We start from the raw sequence: 20,048 nt of genomic DNA on the forward strand, positions 1-20,048 counted from the left end.
TGACGATGCCGGTGGTGTGGGGGCAGGGTCGGCGGGGGTCGGGACTAAAGTTTAGTCCCACCTCGCCCGTCGAACGATGCCACGACCGGCTTATATAGCTGCCCACCACCGATTCGAACTTATTTGAAACTTGCCGCGTCCCGCCATTGCCCTGTTGTGACGGTCCCGCAGGCCGTACCTGGGCCGAAAGGCCGTCCCTTTCGCCGCCCGGCTTGATCGAGCCGGACCGATTACGTACAGTTGCGGCCTGCAAGGATGGTTGGGCATTTTTTTTGCCTCGTACCAGTCACGACGCGGAGGTGGGAGGGGCGCTTGTTTAGTCCCACCTCACGCGCCGAGGGACGCCACGGCCGGCTTATAAAGTCGCGTTCTTGCTCTCTGCTATATGAGATAGTTAGTAATAATTTGATTTAACTTTGCGCTGCCAGGGAAGGCATTGTCACGCTGCCCTTACACTGCCCGGGCAGCGCGTCAGAGCTGTCAGTTGCAGTGTATACTCAAATCACATAATTACTACCTATCTTATTTTTTATCGTTTGCCACTCTACGCAAATTTAGTCTCACCTCACTCAGTTCACATTATTAGTACCTATATTATTTTAAATAATATAAATAGAATTTAAATACTTTATAAATTTTCTACAATTTTTTCGGTAAAAACACCTAAAACACTGACCCGGCGTGACGCAACATGCTTTTGGTGTGCAAATGCGTTCAATTTTTGGATTGAGTATGGGGTGGGCATACCAACTCACTTGCAAAATTTGTGGACATTCTGAAGATAGCAAAAAAATTGACCTCGTTCTCCGGAGACCGTTCGGGTAGGAGTGAAGGCCCCATCTGAAAGGAGTTTTTTTTCGACAACCTTCAAATGAACCCAATTTTTTATAGTGTTCTACCATCATGACTAGTATGCATGGCAAGTTTCCTGACTTTTTGCCACTCTATGAATTTTCTACAATTTTTCATGTGCAACCAGCACTGATCGGATCTGAAGGAGGTCAGCTCCGAAGTGCGTTTTTTTTACTCAGCCTGTTGACCCCAAACTTTTTGCACATGTCCGCATCACCAGGGGCATCATGCTTGCAAGTTTTTGAGACTATAGAGAGTTTCTTGAATACTAGATTATAGAGTTAAAATTTTAAATAATGAAAATTACATAAATAATAAAAGTAGAATTAAAATTCTAATTTAAATACTTAACAAATTCTAGATTAAATAGTGTTTGTTTATAATTATGAAACATTTTTTAAACAATAACAAAATGCACCTAACAGTAGTAAACTTTGCATATATGTACAATTATTATGGGTGTTTTCCGAATAATTATTAAACATTTCATAACTTATTAGTTATAGCAAAAAACTCGTTATTATCTTTTAATAAACTGAAATATGTTAGTTCTTACTTACAAATTATAACAAAAAATCCATTATTATTTTTGACACAAATAACAATAGTAAACTTTTCATATATGTATATTTAAATACTTAATAAATTCTTGATTAAATATTGTTTTTTATAATTATGGAACATTTTTTAACCGATTACGAAAAGCACATAAAAAATTAAATAATCAACATTACATAAATATTTAAAATATAATTACTAATATAATATAAATACTTAATAAATTCTAGATTAAATAGTGTTTTTAATAATTGTGGAACATTTATTAAACGATAACAAATGGCACAAATAACTAAAAAACTTAATACTATTTTTGACACAAATAACTAAAAAATGTCCTGGACGGCGTGCGTTGGCCGGCCCAGTGACAATGTGCGACAGCGCGCGTGGGCCGGCCCATTGACGATGTTGGTGGTGCGGGGGTCAGGACTAAAGTTTAGTCCCACCTCGCACGTTGAACGACGTCACGACCAACTTATATAGCTGTCTCCCACCATCGATTCAAACTCATTTGAAACTCGCCGCGTTCCGCCACTACCCTGTTGTGATGGTCCTGCAGGCCGTACCTGGCCCAAAAGGCCGGCCCTTTCGCCGCCCGGCTTGATCGGGCCGGACCAATTACATATAGTTGCGGCTTGTAAGGATGGTTGGGCATTTTTTTTGACATCCTTAAAATGAACCCCAAGTTTTTTTATAGTGTCCCACCAACATGACTAGTACGCATGACAAGTTTCGTGGCTTTTTGCCACTTTATGAATTTTCTACAATTTTTCCGGTGGAAATATCATATAACACTCATTGGACGTGACGCAACATACTTTTTGTGTCCAAATACGTTAAATTTTTGGATTGAGTGTGGGGGTGGGCATACCAACTCACTTGCAAAATTTGAGGCCACTCTGAAGATGGCAAAAAAAATGCGCTCGTTCTCCGGAGACCGTTCGGGTAGGGAGTAATGGCCCTGTCCGAAAGGACTTTTTTTTTCGACATCCCTCAAATGAACCCAAATTTTTTCATAGTGTCCTACCAACATGACTAGTATGTATGACAAGTTTCGTGGCTTTTTATCACTCTATGAATTTTCTACAATTTTTGCGATGAAAATACCATATAGCACTCCCCATACGTGACGCAACATGCTTTTGGTGTCTAAATACGTTCAATTTTTGGATTAAGTCTGGGGTGGGCATACCAACTCAATTGCATAATTTGAGTCTATTTTGTAGATGGCAAAAAATTGACCTCATTCTCCAGTGACCGTTCGGGTATGACCGAAGGCCCCGTTCGAAAGGACTTTTTTTCGACATCCTTCAAATGAACCCAAATTTTGTTCATAGTGTCCTACCAACATGACTAGTATGCATGACAAGTTTCGTGGCTTTTTGCCACTCTATGTATTTTCTACATTTTTTGCAGTGAAAACACAATAAAGCATTCCCCAGAAGTGACGCAACTTGTTTTTTGTCTCGAAATACATTCAATTCTTGGATAGAGTGCGGGGCTGGGCATACCAACTCAATTGCAAAAATTGAGGTCATTACGAAGATGTCAAAAAATTGATCCGGAGACCGTTCGGGTAGCGAAGGGCCTATCCGAAAGAACCTTTTAATCGATGACTAGCATCTATGACAAGTTTCGTTGCTTTTTGCTACTCTATAAATATCCATGATTTTTCCGCTGAGAATTGAGGTCATTCAAAAAATTTCACATCATTTATCAGAGACTGTTCGGGTATGAGCAAACCGGCCGTTTTGTCTCAATTTTATTTTACCACTTGTCGTCTCGTAATGTTCAAATGCGTGTATTTCCATCTATTTTTTGAAGCTTTATTGCACGACTAATATCAAATTAAACATAAGGATATATTTTTTCCAGATAAACCATTCCGAGTTCATTCATATTTAAAGATATTTTACATAACTTAGGACAAAATTTAAATCTAAACCTAAAACTAAACTACTCCTCGTCACTGGCGCCGGTGAGGTCGACGGCCGGCGCCATACCTCCGGCACCTCCTTTGCCGCCGTCGCCATCGTCGTCGCTGAAGTCGTCGTCCCACCAGTCGCCGCCCTCCTGCGCCTGCTGCGCTTGCACCGCCGCTAAGGCCGCCTCCCGGTCCCTCTCCTCGCACGCCGCCGCAGCCGCCGCCTCGTTTGCCGACTGGGCCAGCGCCGCAAGTAGCCCCGGGGTGTCGTCGGGGTCGCCGTCTTGCGCAAGGGCGGCCTGCGCTGGCGGGATCGGGAGCAGCGCCGGGGCAGGGGGCGCCTGCTGTGCCGGGGCACTTGGGCCGAGAGCGGGTGGGCCGTGGCGGCGTTGCGACAAGAAGAGCCGACCTCGCTGGTAATGTCTCCGATGGGGCGGCCGGTCGCCGCGTCCCTGAACGCGTCGAGGACGACATCGAAGTCTTTGTCGTGTCAGAAGCTGCGGCAGGCCTTCCTGTTGTACCAGCCGCTAGGGAAGGCGCAGAACTGCTCCCTCGTCAACGGGGGGCCGCGTGTGGGGACGACGTCTGCGCCGATCCACCATGGCCTCGGCACCTTGGAAGCCGGCGGCACCATCAGGCGGAACCGGGCGAGGTCCTCCGTGTCGCCGATGGTGAGGCTCAACGGCCAGACGCCGCCCGGCCACGCGCCTTCGTCGGAGTCGCTCGAAGACATCGCCGGGGTGCGGCTTGTCGGTGGCGTGGAGAAGAGAGGGACTGCCGTGGAGTGGAGAAGAGAGGGGCTACCGGGGAGAAGAGAGGGGCGGGGCGGCCTTTTTATAGCCGGCGGGTGGAGGAAGAGGCACGGGTGAGCCGTCGGTGGCGCGCGCCATGAGGGAGAGGCCGGCGGCGGGCGGCAGGTGCGGCAGCAGTGGCATGAGAAGGGGGCGGGCTGCAGGCGCGACAGCGGTGGCGTGTGAAGGCGGGTGCGCCGGTCGCGGCAGTGGCGGCAACCGAGCGGTCGCGTCAACGGCCGGCCCGAGGCAGAAGGCGGGCGGCAGGCGGGCGGTCGCCGCACGCGCGACAACGAAGAGCGCGGCCTATGAGGGCAGAAGGCGGGCGCCCTGAGGGGAGGCGATGGCCGGCAGGCGGCAGGAGACCGGGCACGAGCAGTCGGCACTTGCATGCACGCTGCAATTAGTGCGGGCAGTTACTGCATGATGATACAGCCATTCGCGCCACGTCCACACGTACGCCCCCACCGGTCAACGCCGACTTTTGTAAAAGAAACACACCCTGCATCTAACATAGTGGGCCCATGGATGCTAACGGCTTGGCTCGGCTCGCGTCCTCACGGCTGCCAAGCGGCTCGGCTCACCCTGCAGTCCCGTATACACGGGCGTGCGAGGTATCGGCGTGGACGCATGGGGATAGATTTTTTTTATACATAAGACATCGTGCCTCTAGCAGCGAAGGGGTATGAGCAAATCTCAGCCTTTGATGTGTTTAAGGGGGGTGTACCGAAGCCGAAGTGTAAAGAGTCTTTTGTCTCTCCGTGAATCTTGTATTACTCATATCAATCGTAGCCAGAATAAGGTTAGTGATAGCTTAACTAAGTTTGCTCGTTTAGAGGACAAAATCATGACTTGGATTGGATCAGGGCCTTCAGTTGCTACAAAACTTTCTACGATTGATTGTGTGAATTTTTTGAGTTGAGTAATACAATATTTACCCAAAAAAAAAGCAAAGCCAAACTTCGGACATATTTCAGATATTCTCAGCAGAGATCCATCTGAATGTTACACGGTTCTTCTCCCACGCCGCCCTCAACAGAGGATAGAGCGAGCATCAATCACCGATTACACATATACTCTTTGGAAAGCAAATCTTGCTTGCCACTAACCAATTACACAACTTTCCTCTTCACTTTCTGAAACAATTACAACCCACTATGAACAGAAAGAATGGAGCCATCTCTACCTGTATACATATTCTGCACACTAAAACAAAGCAAAACCGAATTTTCACCTCGGACATATTTCAGATCTTCTCAGCAGAGATCCATCTGAACGTTACACGGTTCTTCTCCCACGCCGCCCTCAACAGAGGATAGAGCGAGCGTCAATCACCGATTGCGGTGGATCCAGGTCCTTATCCTGGAGAGCGTTGCCCAGCAGCTTTTGCATCTCTGATGCGAAGACGTCATCCAGGATCTGCACAAGGTAGCTCCTCAGGATTAACAGATTTATAAACTACACCATATTACTAGCTCCGTCATCCTAAGGATCTAGCACTTGCTTATTGTTGTCGATATGTTGCACTGTGATCTGTAGTTTCACATGGAACTTGGCCGTCCCTTGATAATGCATGGAACCACCCACTGGAAATGTAGTCCAGGGTTCTCTATGAAGTGATACAAACTTTATAGGGCTGCTTCCCTAACATAGAGCTGCTTCCCTAACATAACGTCTTATATTATGAGACGGAGGGAGTATAAGATAAACACTGCAGGTACACCAAACTTATTAGTTTATCTCGGTGTACTATTGCCCGTGCTATTATTCCATATTACTATTTTCTAGTAACATGTCTTAATAACAGTTTACTTAGAGCTGCTTCCCTAACATAAGATAAAACACTGTAGGACATCTAACCTACTATTTTCCAATAACAGTTTTCATTTCTTAGAGCTGATTCCCAGATGAATATTGATGATGAGTGTGGGCTTACCCCTAAAGCGTAATCGGATCCACGGTACCAAATCCTGTTCTCCTTTCTGCTCTCGAGAAACCTCAACACAATCTGCCAAAATGAAGTTAATAAAGTAAGCATAAATTGTCATGGCAGCATTTGGACAAGTTTTTTCTCCTTGTATTTACCTGGCCCAACCTATCCCAGAAACCTCGGCAAATAGCGACAAATATTCTGCAGGAAAAGACCCCGTGGAGGTTGTGTATGGAATCAGAGAGTTGCGCACGGAGAGCCTGCATCCTTTCACGCATTTCACTTTCACCTTCAGTCTCTTTTGTTTCTTCAAGAATTCGTTTTAACCTTGTAGTCCGATTAGCTTGTGTCTGAAATCAACAATCACAATTATGACCTCTATATATGTAATATGTCTTATCTAAATCACATGAAGAACTGTATTAGCATTAAGAATGTGTCAGAATAATCCTTACTTCACTAACAATCTTCTCCACTATTGCCTGCAGGTATTTCTTGTACTTCTTTCTCAACATGACTGTGATGGAGTTCATTTGCTCTCCAAAAAGTGTGGTCCCGTTTGCTATGGTTAGATATGCTGCCCACGATTTGAGAATATCCTCAACCCGGCAGTGTAACACATCTAGCATTCTTTTAACTGTATTCATGAATGTTCCTAACTGTGATGAAGAACAATCGGCTGGTCATTAGTGAACGACTCACTGAACAAACCAAATTTTTTTAGATAAAGACTGAACAAACCACATGATATGATGCAAGCTTATATACCTGATTTGGCACAACATATGGAGCTACCGATTGTCTTCTTGTCAGTCTTTGAACATGCTTCTCAAGAATTTTTGGTATGCCGTCTCTCAGAGGCATTAGAGTCTCCATGTATTGCTTCTCCAGTGCCTTCATAACTTCTCTTTCGACATCAGCAATAGCCTGAATAAGAGAAAAGAAATATCAGTCGAGTGCATTACATGAAAAATGTGGGAAACTGATTCAAGGTGGTGGCACATACACTCTCCAAACTCATTAGATATTGAGGCCATCTGTTGATAACTACTCCATACTCATTTATGCTTTCTCTTATTTGCTCATATATTTGCTCAACAAATGGTGAAGTTGTAGATGCTGCAGGATAGGATAACTGCAAAAGGGCAAGGTGGTTTATGCAAGGAAGTCCAACTGCCAAGGTCAGACAAGCGACCTGTTTTTATCTACGATGTGTGTTTATGGTTACCTTCTCAGCTTTGCAATAATCAAGCAAGTGCAACCGGGTATCTTCAATCCACACCATAATGTAATCATGAAACAACTCCCTCGAAAGTACACCCCCATGAACAGGTCTACAATTGTATAAATGAAACAAAACGAATCAGCTGAAAAGAATATGCGGTTTGGGCATTTGGAGACACACATATCAATTGGAGAATACAGTAAAGGGATATCAACTGTATGATCTATTAGTTGTTTGTATCTTACCTGACTTGCCAGGAGTCAAGATCTCTCTCAAAATCAGCAGTCGCAATGAGCAGTTCAGCAACATGTTGTAAGGGTCTTGATGGGGGACTTGCAGAGAGAAAACCCTTCAACCGTTTGCATAGTTCTGTACTATAGAGAGATGCTGCTATGTTTGGAAGATCTATCGAACTAAAGGGGGAAAATGTGAGGGGAGTTCTGAGTAGTATCTAAGCAAACAAAAATACTTTTACTACAGCAAGCATATATTTGCTACCTTGGGAGTATATTCTGATCGTGAATCTTGATGTCTGCTTGAATCTCAAGACTTATGTTAATGCATAATGTCTTCATTTTGAGATAGGCAGCAGAAATAGTCATGTCGTCTGTAAGAAGATTGTCATTATTGCTTGACATGAACTCGTCTGTCTCAATCATACGCCTCCTGCACCTCTTTGCCGCAGCAGTCTGTAAAAAGGGAGATTTGCCTGTTTACCTATGGTTACATAAATAATCAACAAAAGGCGTATACTATCATACGTCTAGACCCTCTATTTATGCTAGTTTAAGTGCAAGTTGCATCATAGGTGAAGCTTTAATCCATCTATGGTACTCCCCCTGTCCACAAATGTAAGATGTTTTGGCAGTTCAATTTAAACTGCCAAAAACGTCTTACATTTGTAGACAGCGGGGGTATATAATTTTCAGAGTAAGCTGCACCATATGCGAATCAATGAAGCATGTTTTCCAATTCATTCCTAATCCACTTGTCTCCAAACTGGACATTCCTAATTCACTTGTCTCCAAACTTGGACAATTAAATATGCAAGTCTCCAAACTGGACTATTAAATATTATGAAATCTTTAGCTAATGTTAGAGATAATCATAATGATAAACTCATTAGCCTGTACTGTGTTTGAACAATCAGCATAGAATAAGTACTATCACATATTTGAGCTATAAAATTGGAAATATAAATGCCTTCATCATCCCCTATATAAGTTAGACATGTGCAACTCATCGCTCTGAGAAAAAAATGGCATCTGAATGAAAAATACTTCGTCAGAGTATGCATTTCAGATGTCTGACCTGCAGATAGCTCCTGAGTATGCTCTGTGCTTCGTTAGAGAGTATATCATGCAGTACACTGAATATCTGAACTGCAGGTGCCAAAGCTGGTGCAGCACAATCTGATATCGGGCCAAATAGCTCCGATAAGCCCGTAATAGAATGCTCATCCAGTGATTTATAATTTTCGAACACAATCGCAAGAAGAACATTGATCCTATCTTCACAGTCAAGCAGTATACTTCTCTGCACACACATACAAAATAATCATGGCTCCGTAAAGTGTTATCCAATTTCTGCCATAATTCTGTTTTTTTTAGAGAGGAGGTGCTTGCCCAGCCTTAAGAATGAGACCCTTAATAATTCTGTTTATACTTGGCATAAGTGATGAAAAGAGAGGATCACTGGGTGGCTGTACCTTTGGCACACATGCCTATTTTAGTACACGCTGTGTTCACTTGGACATTTTGAACTTCTTACGTCTATGTGAATTATTGGTCTATGTATTCATGTCATCTGGCAGTATTTGCATGGAACCTTTTTAATGTAAAGACCTCTCTTGTCTCGTGAAAGCTAACGACCACCTTCCTCTTAAAGAAAAAACTGGGGGTGCTAGTAGTCTAGAATTTAGTACACATTGTGTTCACCAGGACATCTTAAAAGTATTGGCCTATGTATTCTTGTCGTCTGGCAGTATTTACATGGAGCCTTTTTCATGTACAAAACCAGGGTATGTCTAGTGGAAGCTAACGACCACCTTTCCACTTAAAGAAAAACCAGGGGTGTTGGTACACAAATTAGTACATATTGTGTTCCCTAGGACATGTTAAACTTCTATGAATTATTGGCCATATATTCATGTTGTAACATGACCTTTTTAGAGCCTCTCCCAGTGCTCCAAGGTGCAAATAGGCCAAGATGCATGGTGACATCCTAGTTAATGACGAGAGAGATTGCCCTTGAAACAATCTGTGGTGGAGTCATACAAATGCTAGAATGGTCCACGAAAGAGCTTAAGATACAACACTTTAAGATACTATGCAATGTGGAAATTGTATGTAAACACCCATGATGCAACAAGAGACAACCCACTGGAAGTAGCCTAATGTAAAGATTACCTCTTGTCTTGTTAAAGTTCTGTCATCCCGTGCTTTTATGACAGGGAGAAGCAGCTCATATGTAAGTTCCAAGCAATCCTTTGTTGGCGTTGCCACATTCATAATGTAACAAAGGTACCTGTAAAATGTCATAGATACCAATATCAAGTTTTGCTATATTTACTAGCCATCATTGAGCGTACACAACCAAATAATATATCACCTCAGTTTTCTATATGCGTCTGATACCCCATAGTAATCAGAAAATTCATCCAACAGCCATTTCCACGAACCACTGATGTGCAACATTTTGCTGTTGAAATTTTGAGCTCTCATTGCTGCTTCCAGAACCATGTCATATATAATTGTATCGACAGCCAGACCACCTTGCAGCATCTATTTTTACAATGCCATCTAAGATTAAGATAGATATTTAATGTTTGCACACTTTAATAAGTAGGAGAATAAAAGAGCAGACCTTTGCAGATCCATAATTGTCCGCAGGCATGGACAAGTTCAGACAAAGTTGAATTTTGCCCACACATTCTTGATCCTCAAGGTATAGAGGCCACCATCTGGTGACTTCCTCCTGCTGTTTCCAAATTTGTACAATTGAGAAATGGATTTTAGTACAGTCATGAATCAACTGCAACAATGAGGGTGTGAGCACTGAGAATACATACGTGGGCATCACTGAATGATGAAACTTGAATTTCTGCACGGCCTATGACAACTCTATTGTTGTCTTGTACTTCAACAAGAATAACGTCTCCCTGGCCCTCTAGATAACTGAAGCATAAGTATTAACTGTTAGTAGATGGTTCAAGAACGTTGTCTGAGCAAATATTTTAATTCCATTGGTAGAATGAATATGTAAGTGTATAACACAATCATAGCTATTTTCTCTGTTCCCAATTATTTGAAGTTTTAGTTTTGTTTTTAGTCACACTTCTTTATGTTTGACAACTCTATAGAAAAATATGCTAATATTTACAACATCAAATATGATAAGTGTATCTGTTATTTACAACATCAATCATAGCTAAGTCAAACCTCTAGATAACTGAAGCATAAGTATAAACTGTTAGTAGATGGTTCAAGAACATTGTCTGAGCAAATATTTTAATTCCATTGGTAGAATGAATATGTAAGTGTATAACACAATCATAGCTATTTTCTCTGTTCCCATTGATTTGAAGTTCTAGTTTTGTTCCAAGTCAAACTTCTTTATGTTTAACAACTCTATAGAAAAATATGCTAATATTTACAACATCAAATATGCTAAGTATATCTGTTGGTTCAAGAACATTATCTGAGCAAATCTTTTGATTGCATTGATAGAATGAATATACAAGTGTATAACACAATCATAGCTATTTTTCCCAATTATTTGAAGTTCTAGTATTGTTCCAACTTAAACTTCTCTATGTTTGACCAACTCTATAGAAAAATATGTTAATATATACAACATCAAATATATATGGTATGGAAATATATGTTATGATGAATCCAATGAAACTAATTTGATGTTGTAGATGTTAATATATTTTCCTATAGACTTGACCAAACTTAAAGAAGTTTAACTTAGGACAAAGCTAGAAGTTCAGATAATTTGGAATAGAGGGAGAGTAGGATAGAACTTACAAGAGTTGAGATTCACCAGTCCCCGGCTTCAAATATTGCAGAGAAATAGAATCTCTTTGTTGACCTTTGAGGGAGCTTTTTAATTCTAGTGTGCATGTAAACATCTCTGCAGGTATGATATTGTGTTACTAAATACAGAAATGAACTCTGTCAGATATAAGCCATAAAAGCATTTGACCCTCTTAACCTTCTGGCAAAGATGTAGATGATGTGGATGTCAGCATAGTGACCTGGCTCTTCAGAATTTTAGAAATCTGTCTAACATACTCGCTACCAGCTTGCATGTAGAGATTTCTAAAGGATGATGTTGCACGAAGCTTTGGTCTTTGCGGTACAACACGTATCTTTCTTACTGTTAGCAAACAATAAGAATATGAGAACAAACCATTGAAAGCACACACAAAGTAATCTGTACACTTGCATTCTGCAATGCGTTGATTGTTAACTTCTCATTCCAAAAAGAGTTTGCTCAATGATATTATTTCCAGTTTAAGAAAAACTGAAGTTGAAATCTATATTGATGTTCTGTGGTTCTGAGTCATACCTTCGATCTCAATCCGTTTAACAAGTTTCCTTGCCTTCATGCTACAACTTTCATCCTTATCATAGGTATGTTTTCCATCATCTTGATTCTTATGCTTTGGATGAAGCAAAAATTTCTGTATTCTATTCATCATAAAGAGTTGATAAGCTGTGAGCCCAAAGGCAAATTAAGGTCAAATGACATAAAGCTAGATTACCCATAACATTAATTCATGCATGAGTTGTTGCATACCCAAAGGCGCTTCTAAGTACCATGCACTCATCACGGAGGAATTCTGGAGCCTCCATGCAATTTTTTGCCCACGCATTCAGACAAAGCCGAAAGCATGCATCATATGCAACAAATGACTGCCATGCATTTTGGACACTGTCAAGTAAAAAAGTGGTCGATAAGAACAGAAAACAGATGAAACGTCTACAAATGGGTACCAAGTAAAAAAATAATAACACACACTTGGTTGTGAAGCTGGGTATCTGAGCTAATAAATTGTTCTCGATGTACGGCATCCGAACACCATCCGCCTGAACAGTTGATCTGAATTGCATTTTTTTGGTTAGGCGGAAAAAAAAAAACAATCATGTGCCTGAACTACTCCAAAATGTAAATTATGATCTACCGTACCTCGTAGAAAGCTCATGAACATCTTGAGCCAGTATATCCGCCACTGAGGAGATCTCAGTCTTCTCAAAGCCTCCGCTCTCGTCAGCTATTTGCACATCAAGTAATGGTCTAATTATCTTTTCCAGGCAAACGGAAATACAAACAAACTATGTTTGCAATAAGTAGTGATCGTTGCTCTCACCAATTGCATCGAGAATGCCATCCACCTCCCCAACTCGTGCAGCAATTGGGGGAGCACTCGGTGGCCCGAAATCCTGGAATTTCTGCACATCAGCGTAGCGCTCCTGGATATAAAAATAATAATTAGAGCTGCATCCTACTTTTGCCAGCACAATTGCGCACCCATGCAAACTCTAATTAGGAAGCATAAACAAGCATGGACGGAACTGTTAGCCAACAGGATCAGTAATCGCTAATTGTACAGTGGAAAATATCAAGCAAGCTGGAGCAGCATCCTTACATGCGAGCTGCAGTCCACCTGATCCTGACCACGGGAGCTTTTCCCGGCAAACGCGGCCGCGGCCGCGGCTCGCACCTCGACCCGAAGGTTCTCCTTGGACTGGCCCCGGGCAAGCCCGCCGCCCCTCCGGCCGAACTGCGACGTGACCTCGTCCTCGACGCCATTACCGTACAGGTCCCTCGCCCTGCGGAACAGGCTGGAGTCGCTGGAGCACACCCCGTCCTCCTCGGCCGTGTGGTCAGAGAAGTAGCCGTAGCCGCAGTCCTCAGTCAGCCCCCAGGACGCGACGCTCTCCTCCCCCTCCTCCTCCTCCTCGGAGTCCGCGGCGAGGAGCACGGAGTGGCGGCCGAGGAGCCCCGAGTGGCGCGTGGCGGTTCGCACCGGCGGCGGCAGGCTCTTGGGGGAGAAGAGGCCGACGCACGCCCTGTTGTACAGCGCGGGGCTCCTCGGCGCCGCCGCGTCCGCCGAGATCTGGCCCAGAGGCAGCCGCTCCGCCAGCGGGGACCTCGCCGCGGCCGGGGGAGTGTCCGTGCCCTGCTTGATCCAGCTGATGGCCGACTCGTCGAGGCCCTCCGTGAACATCATCGCAGCCGAGGAGCGAGGATTTGGGGATCGATGTCGCCGCGGATTGGGGAATTCTGCGACTGGAAATTTTGGCTTGGGTTTGGGGATTTGGGAGGATTGCGGGGAGGGGAGGAGGGGCGTGTGATATGGTAGTAGTAGAGGAAGAATCCTAGGTGGGGACGATGATGGGCGAGATAGTGGGGAAAGTGGGGTGTTGTAACGGCTAGTTCCTCGGGCGCGGCCTTGAATGGATCCGCGCTGAGCTGGCACACGGCCTTCCGGGCTACGATCTGATGAGGGCCCATGTGTCTGTTGAGGTTGGACTTTGCGTGAGCCCTGGCGCCAGCAAGATAATAATAATAATAATAATAATAATAATAATAATAATAATAATAATAATAGGATACTCTCTCCTTTTATCTTCGTCTCATTTTAAGATTTCGGGGCGCATTAAATCTTTGCATGCAAAAATTAAAACCAAACCCGCCAATGCATGTAATATTCCTACTCATTTAGTGGCCAAGCATGCATTCACTATAATTAATTCAAATTAATGCATCACTTTAATTTAGATAGATTTGTAAAGTACGAGATACATTTCTCCACTTGCCACCTGCCTTGGTTGATAAGATTTCAGAGTAAACCGGAAAGGAGGGAGTAACTCATTTTGTGGATGGTCTATTGCCTAAAATTGTGATGTGTTGCATTTAATTGCAAAGCTCCTTAGTAATATAGTTGTAAAAAATAGAAAGTTAATGATTAGCCCACTTTAACCAAACAAAGCCTAGTCAGCCTGTCACATTCATTCTTGCTCTATTGACCTAAGTGAGAACACCATCTTCTACCCTCACAAGACCGGGTAGTATATATTTCTAGAGATACTATTTTTCATGTAATATAAGATCATCCAAAAGTGGATTATGAAATTTTTTGTTTCCTATGTTCTTTCTTTTCCCCTACTCTAGGGCTGCGACTAAAACACTAGTTGTCGCCCCATGTACTTCCCTTCTCGTCGCTGCCTGTGGGTGTTGCGTGGGCAAAGTCCGTGTGACACTAACGGTGGCGGGGAGGTCCTGATCGTGGGTGGCCTGCTTGTGGAGGAGTTGGAGGGGCTATCGGGGAATGGCGAAGGAGGTGTGTGCTCGAGTAGTGGTTTTTCGTTAGGTGGTGCTCGACGACGGCGTTGGTGATCCAGAGCAGCAGTATTCTAAGGTGGCCCGGCCTGGCTACATCACCGGAGAAGGAGTTGGTGCATCGTCCGGACCGCGGCGAGCTCGGCATCAGACCCTTGCTTGGCATGCAACGACATGGGTGTTTTTTTCCTTTTAGATTTTCTTTAGAAAGCCTTCGAGTTTGGTTTCGGGCGACAAGGCGGCGACGTTGTTTCAGTGTAGGAATAATGTCTCCCCGCTCTTTCCCCGCTTTGTTGGTGTGCCTATCGCCGACAGAGGACATGTGGAGCCATGTCTATGGTGGGTGTTTCGTGATCCGATCGATTTATGTTTTCGGTGGATCAGTCAAGATTCGGTTGGCTTCCGTGGTCTTCGGAGCTTCTTCAGACCCTTATTGGTGTTTCTTCTCCAGGGCCGTCGTTGCTTTGCAGATTGTGGCTGCCGGTGTCTCCTGGTCTGCATCGACGACTTTTCCGTCTGCTTCTTCTACAAGTTCCTGGGTTTAAAAAGTTTGCTTCACCAAGGAGGCCGCCCAAAGGTCTTCTAGTCTACACATCGATGACTTTTCGGCCGCTGCTTCTACAAGCTTCTGGGTTTAAAAATGTTTGCTCTGCCAAGGCAGTGGCTTAGAGGTGGCATCGAGCTATGCTTACGACACACTGCCAATGGATGCAGAAGGAGGAATACTTTGGCACCCCAAGAATATGAATGTATTTTTATTTTTTGTATGAATGTGTTTGTAAGGACATGTGATGCATAATATATGGCCATAGGTCCTTTCACAAAAAAATCGTCTAAAAGCCGAGACGAACCTAGAATAGAACAACCATGTCAGTTGATGCCAATGAAAGATGAGAAATCCTTCACAATATTAGGCTGGCGTTTGGGAGAGCTCTACTCCACCTATAAACTATGGGAGTTTGGAATAAATTGTTTGGGGCATAAGTAACTCTAGCTTCAGATATATGGAATGATAATTGGGCTCCTCCGAGCCCAAATTTGATGGTGAGAAGTAGGGCTGGACCAAAAGCTCATAACTCGCGAGCTTAATGAGCGCTCGATAGTTCGGCTCGTTAAGTTCGTAGTTCGCTTCTTAATGAACAGAGCCAATCATTGATTTTAACTCGTTAAGCTTAACGAGCTTAACGAGCGAGCTAACGAGTTTCACGAGTAGCTCGTTAAGCTCGTTAGTAACAACACAACACATATTTTCATTTTACGTGACAAACTTTTATAGCACCTTAGCCCATCTATTCAATCTAATCGACCTATGAGACAACAAACTACTGCATTTCTTTTTATAGTCATCATATTTCATCTTGAAAACCACACCTACACATTCATCCTGTATATCGTAAAACATTATAATCTGTTAACGAGCGCTCACGAGCTTAACGAGTTTCAAACGAGTCGAGCCGAGCAGGTTTTCTGCTCGTTAATCTTAACGAGCTTAACGAGCCGAGCCTTAACGAGTACGAGCTTAACGAGCCGAGCTGCTCGTTAGTCCACCCCTAGTGAGAAGACCTCGAGGAGGTATAATGCTGCAAAAATGTTTCAGATCTCATTCATCCAATGACAAGCAATTTGGACGAGGATTTTTTTCGCTCTGTTTTTTGGCCGGTTGATGCCGAAGCTATACTATCTATTCACCTTGTCACAGATAGAGAAGATTCCGTTGCCTGGCACAATTCTAGGGATGGGTATTTCTCAGTCAAATCATCTTACTTTGGTGAATGGGAGCACAAATACATTACCCTTGCAACTACTTTGCATATTGTCGGAAGCATGGTAAATAAGATACGGTATGTACTATGAAAATCAAATGTTCCAATAAAAGTAAAGATCTTCGGACGACGAGCTCTTCATGGCATTGTTCCTTATTTGGGAATCTTGGCGAGTGGACATATTAAAACAAGTGGACAATGTCCTCTGTGCAAAGTGGGCTATGAAGATTTGATACACACGATCTGTCAATATAAAAGAGCAAGTCAAGTGTGAAAGGAACTGAAGGAAATATGCCCTAGAGGCAATAATAAAGTTGTTATTTATATTTTCTTATATCATGATAAATGTTTATCATTCATGCTAGAATTGTATTAACCGAAAACTTAGTACATGTGTGAATACATAGACAAACAAAGTGTCCCTAGTATGCCTCTACTTGACTAGCTCGTTAATCAAAGATGATTAAGTTTCCTAGCCATAGACATGTGTTGTCATTTGATGAACGAGATCACATCATTAGAGAATGATGTGATGGACAAGACCCATCCGTAAGCTTAGCACTATGATCGTTTAGTTTACTGCTATTGCTTTCTTCATGACTTATACATGTTCCTATGACTATGAGATTATGCAACTCCTGAATACCGGAGGAACACTTAGTGTGCTATCAAACGTCACAACGTAACTGGGTGATTATAAAGATGCTCTACAAGTGTCTCCGATGGTGTTTTTTTGAGTTGGCATAGATCGAGATTAGGATTTGTCACTCCGTGTTTCGGAGAGGTATCTCTGGGCCTTCTCGGTAATGCACATCACTATGAGCCTTGCAAGCAATGTGACTAATGAGTTAGTTACGGGATGATGCATTACGAAACGAGTAAAGAGACTTGCCGGTAACGAGATTGAACTAGGTATGATGATACCGACGATCGAATCTCGGGCAAGTAACATACCGATGACAAAGGGAACAACGTATATTGTTATGCAGTTTGAACGATAAAGATCTTCGTAGAATATATAGGAACCAATATGAGCATCCAGGTTCCGCTATTGGTTATTGACTGGAGATGTGTCTCGGTCATGTCTACATAGTTCTCGAACCCGTAGGGTCCGCACGCTTAACATTCAATGACGATTTGTATTATGAGTTATGTGATTTGATGTACCGAAGTTTGTTCGCAGTCCCAGATGAGATCACAGACATGACGAGGAGTCTCGAAATGGTCGAGACATAAAGATTGATATATTGGAAGGTTATGTTTGGATACCAGAATGGTTTCGGATAGGTTCGGGCATTTTTCGGAGTACCGGACGGTTACCGGAACCCCCCCGGGGGTTAATGGGCCTTCATGAGCCCTAGTGGAAGAGAGGAGGCGAAGGCCAGGTGGAGGCGTGCCCCCCCCCCCCCCCAAGCCCAAGCCGTATTGGACTAGGGTTGGGGGGGCTTTCCTTCTTCTCCTCCCTCTCTTCCCCCTTCTCCTTCTTGGAATAGGAAAGGGGGGATCCTACTTGGACCGGGAGTCCAAGTAGGACTCCCCACCTTGGCGTGCCACACCTTGGCCGGCCTCCTCCTCCCCCCTCCTTTATATACATGGGAGGGGGCACCCCAGAGACACATCAAAGTTTCTCTTAGCCGTGTGCGGTGCCCTCCTCTACAGTTACTCACCTCGGTCATATCGTTGTAGTGCTTAGGCGAAGCCCTGCGCCGGTAAACTTCATCATCACCGTCGCCACGCCGTTGTGCTGACGGAACTCTCCCTTGGCCTCAACTGGATCAAGAGTTCGAGGGACGTCATTGAGCTGAACGTGTGCTGATCGCGAAGGTGCCGTACGTTCGGTACTTGGATCGATTGGATCGCGAAGACGTTCGACTACATCAACCGTGTTACTAAACGCTTCCGCTTTCGGTCTACGAGGGTACGTGGACACACTCTCCCCGCTCGTTTTTATGCTTTTCCTAGATAGATCTTGCATGATCGTAGGAATTTTTTTGAAATACTACGTTCCCCAACAGAAACTAGGCTTAAAGGATCGGGTGGATCAACCCCCTCTTTCTTGATCGCTTGGGATCGATGGTGCTAGATGAGATGATTGAAACAAACCAATACTCAGTCTTAGTTCCCGAAATACAAATATTTGATCTTGTTTTTACCGCAAGCTGGTTTTTGTGGTGGCAGCGGAGACAAGTAACACATGGAGAGCAAATACCATAAATCGGTAGATCGATGATGCCGATTTTTGCTCTAGCTCTGAACTTCACAAGGGCAGATAAAAATGCTAGTTTCTACCCGTCGTCCTCCTTAAGGGGTTTATGTAGTCAATGTGGATGCAGCCTTTAATCCCGATACAAAACAAGGTTTGCATGGATTGTTATTAGGGATACCACGGGTGGTTTTGTTGTTGTGAGAAGTTTCTAAATCGACAATGTAGTTGTTTTAATGGATGAAGGAATGGCAACTAGAGATGGATTATGGTTCGCTGAACATATAGGCCTAAATAGGATTATTATTCAGTCAGATAATGAGGTGGTAGTTCAAAATATGAATGAAGGAGGATTTTCTGCAACATCCAGCCCGTCAATTTTCCACCATTACAATCTAAGGGCGAGTAGTTTTGATGAAGTGAAGTTTGTGCACTCTCCAAGGGAAACCAATACGGTGGCGCATGAGGTAGCTAGGTCAGTGTCTTTACTTTCTGAAGCTTGTACCTGGGTCGATGAACCCCCTAATTTTCTCTTGCCCTGGCTCGTATCCGATGTATCTTTGATTCACAATAAATAAAATGCACCAGATGGCTTTCCCTAAAAAAACTCCAGCTTAAGATAGTGAGTAGGTTGATGTGAAAAGACCAAAATACATTAGATCTTGTTTTGATCTATCCAGGTCTATCCCCGTGTTAACTTCATTTTTTTTTCCAGTAACCATAAATTAACAAACCACTGCTTGACATGAGCACCTAATTATCTAGAAAACAATCAACATAATAATGGAGTAACAAACCGATTCATTTTATCCTTCTCAACAAACAAGATCCTTCTCAGCCAATAATTTGTTTGACACAGCAGATCTTTTTTTCTGGCGGGGGACAACGGATCTGATGAGCTTGAAGTTGCAATTTGCTCCAAGTCGTTTGAAATGAACTACAATTTCAGAAGGAGAAGAAAACTTCTTCAAAATAGGTCATATCAGTTCCACACATGTGTGAGATAGGCATGCGTCTCAGAGAAATTTGCAGCCACAATCATCTGGTATGAGCTTGGACATCAAGAGAACTTGCACCCGCACTCAAACACAAATTATCATCACAGCTGAGGGGACAAACAGAGCAGTGCAAACTATCATCACACTTGAATCCGCAACTCAACCAGAGGAACAAGCACCGGTGGAAGGTGACCCCAGTAATTGTCGTCTAGCTTTCGTCCCTGTTTGAAAGAGACGAGTTAACAAAACATTTCCCCGCTGAGCACTTGTTCGGTTAATTCTCTCCCCAAGAGAATTGGAGGGGATTGGCGAGAATTAAGATGTATTTTGACTTACAAGGGTTTTAAATCCTCCTCAAAACCCCTTCAATCCCCACGGATCCACACTCAACCGAACAAGGCCTGATGAAGAGCCACACATTACTGGGTGGAACGGCTGGCTTTCTATGGTG

General features: G+C 43.6%; 1 protein-coding gene across 3 annotated transcripts; it reads right to left on the reverse strand.

Moving 5' to 3' along the window:
- Positions 1-5,076: 5,076 nt before the first annotated feature.
- Positions 5,077-13,706, reverse strand: LOC125517395. Of its 3 annotated transcripts, XR_007287581.1 has the most exons (23): positions 12,937-13,705; positions 12,658-12,760; positions 12,477-12,561; positions 12,309-12,389; positions 12,087-12,221; positions 11,856-11,977; positions 11,499-11,663; positions 11,312-11,417; positions 10,351-10,456; positions 10,146-10,259; positions 9,891-10,063; positions 9,689-9,806; positions 8,592-8,816; positions 7,779-7,969; positions 7,526-7,693; positions 7,284-7,389; positions 7,062-7,190; positions 6,824-6,982; positions 6,511-6,714; positions 6,211-6,405; positions 6,062-6,133; positions 5,360-5,544; positions 5,077-5,261 (listed from the first exon to the last, which is right to left on the reverse strand). XR_007287581.1 is itself a non-coding variant. In XM_048682589.1 (22 exons), the coding sequence occupies exons 1-22, from the start codon at positions 13,519-13,521 to the stop codon at positions 5,431-5,433; spliced, it is 3,453 nt and encodes a 1,150-aa protein (XP_048538546.1). In that variant the 5' UTR covers positions 13,522-13,706; the 3' UTR covers positions 5,077-5,430. The 3 variants fall into 3 exon arrangements, 2 of the variants coding, with proteins under 2 accessions (XP_048538546.1, XP_048538545.1); XM_048682589.1 differs by having other exon boundaries at positions 5,077-5,544; positions 10,146-10,256; positions 12,937-13,706; XM_048682588.1 differs by having other exon boundaries at positions 5,077-5,544.
- Between the last annotated feature and the right edge of the window lie 6,342 nt (positions 13,707-20,048).

The sequence above is a fragment of the Triticum urartu genome, chromosome 6 (assembly GCF_003073215.2).
Source record: "Triticum urartu cultivar G1812 chromosome 6, Tu2.1, whole genome shotgun sequence".
NCBI lineage: Eukaryota > Viridiplantae > Streptophyta > Magnoliopsida > Poales > Poaceae > Triticum > Triticum urartu.

Excerpts from the sequence above, each read along its gene's own strand:
- LOC125517395 (XM_048682588.1), bottom strand. The coding sequence starts at position 13,521 with ATGATGTTCACGGAGGGCCTCGACGAGTCGGCCATCAGCTGGATCAAG. Across the intron at positions 12,562-12,657 it reads TGGCATTCTCGATGCAATTG|CTGACGAGAGCGGAGGCTTT; the intron begins GTGAGAGCAACG and ends ATGTGCAAATAG. Across the intron at positions 10,260-10,350 it reads CATCATTCAGTGATGCCCAC|CAGGAGGAAGTCACCAGATG; the intron begins GTATGTATTCTC and ends ATTTGGAAACAG.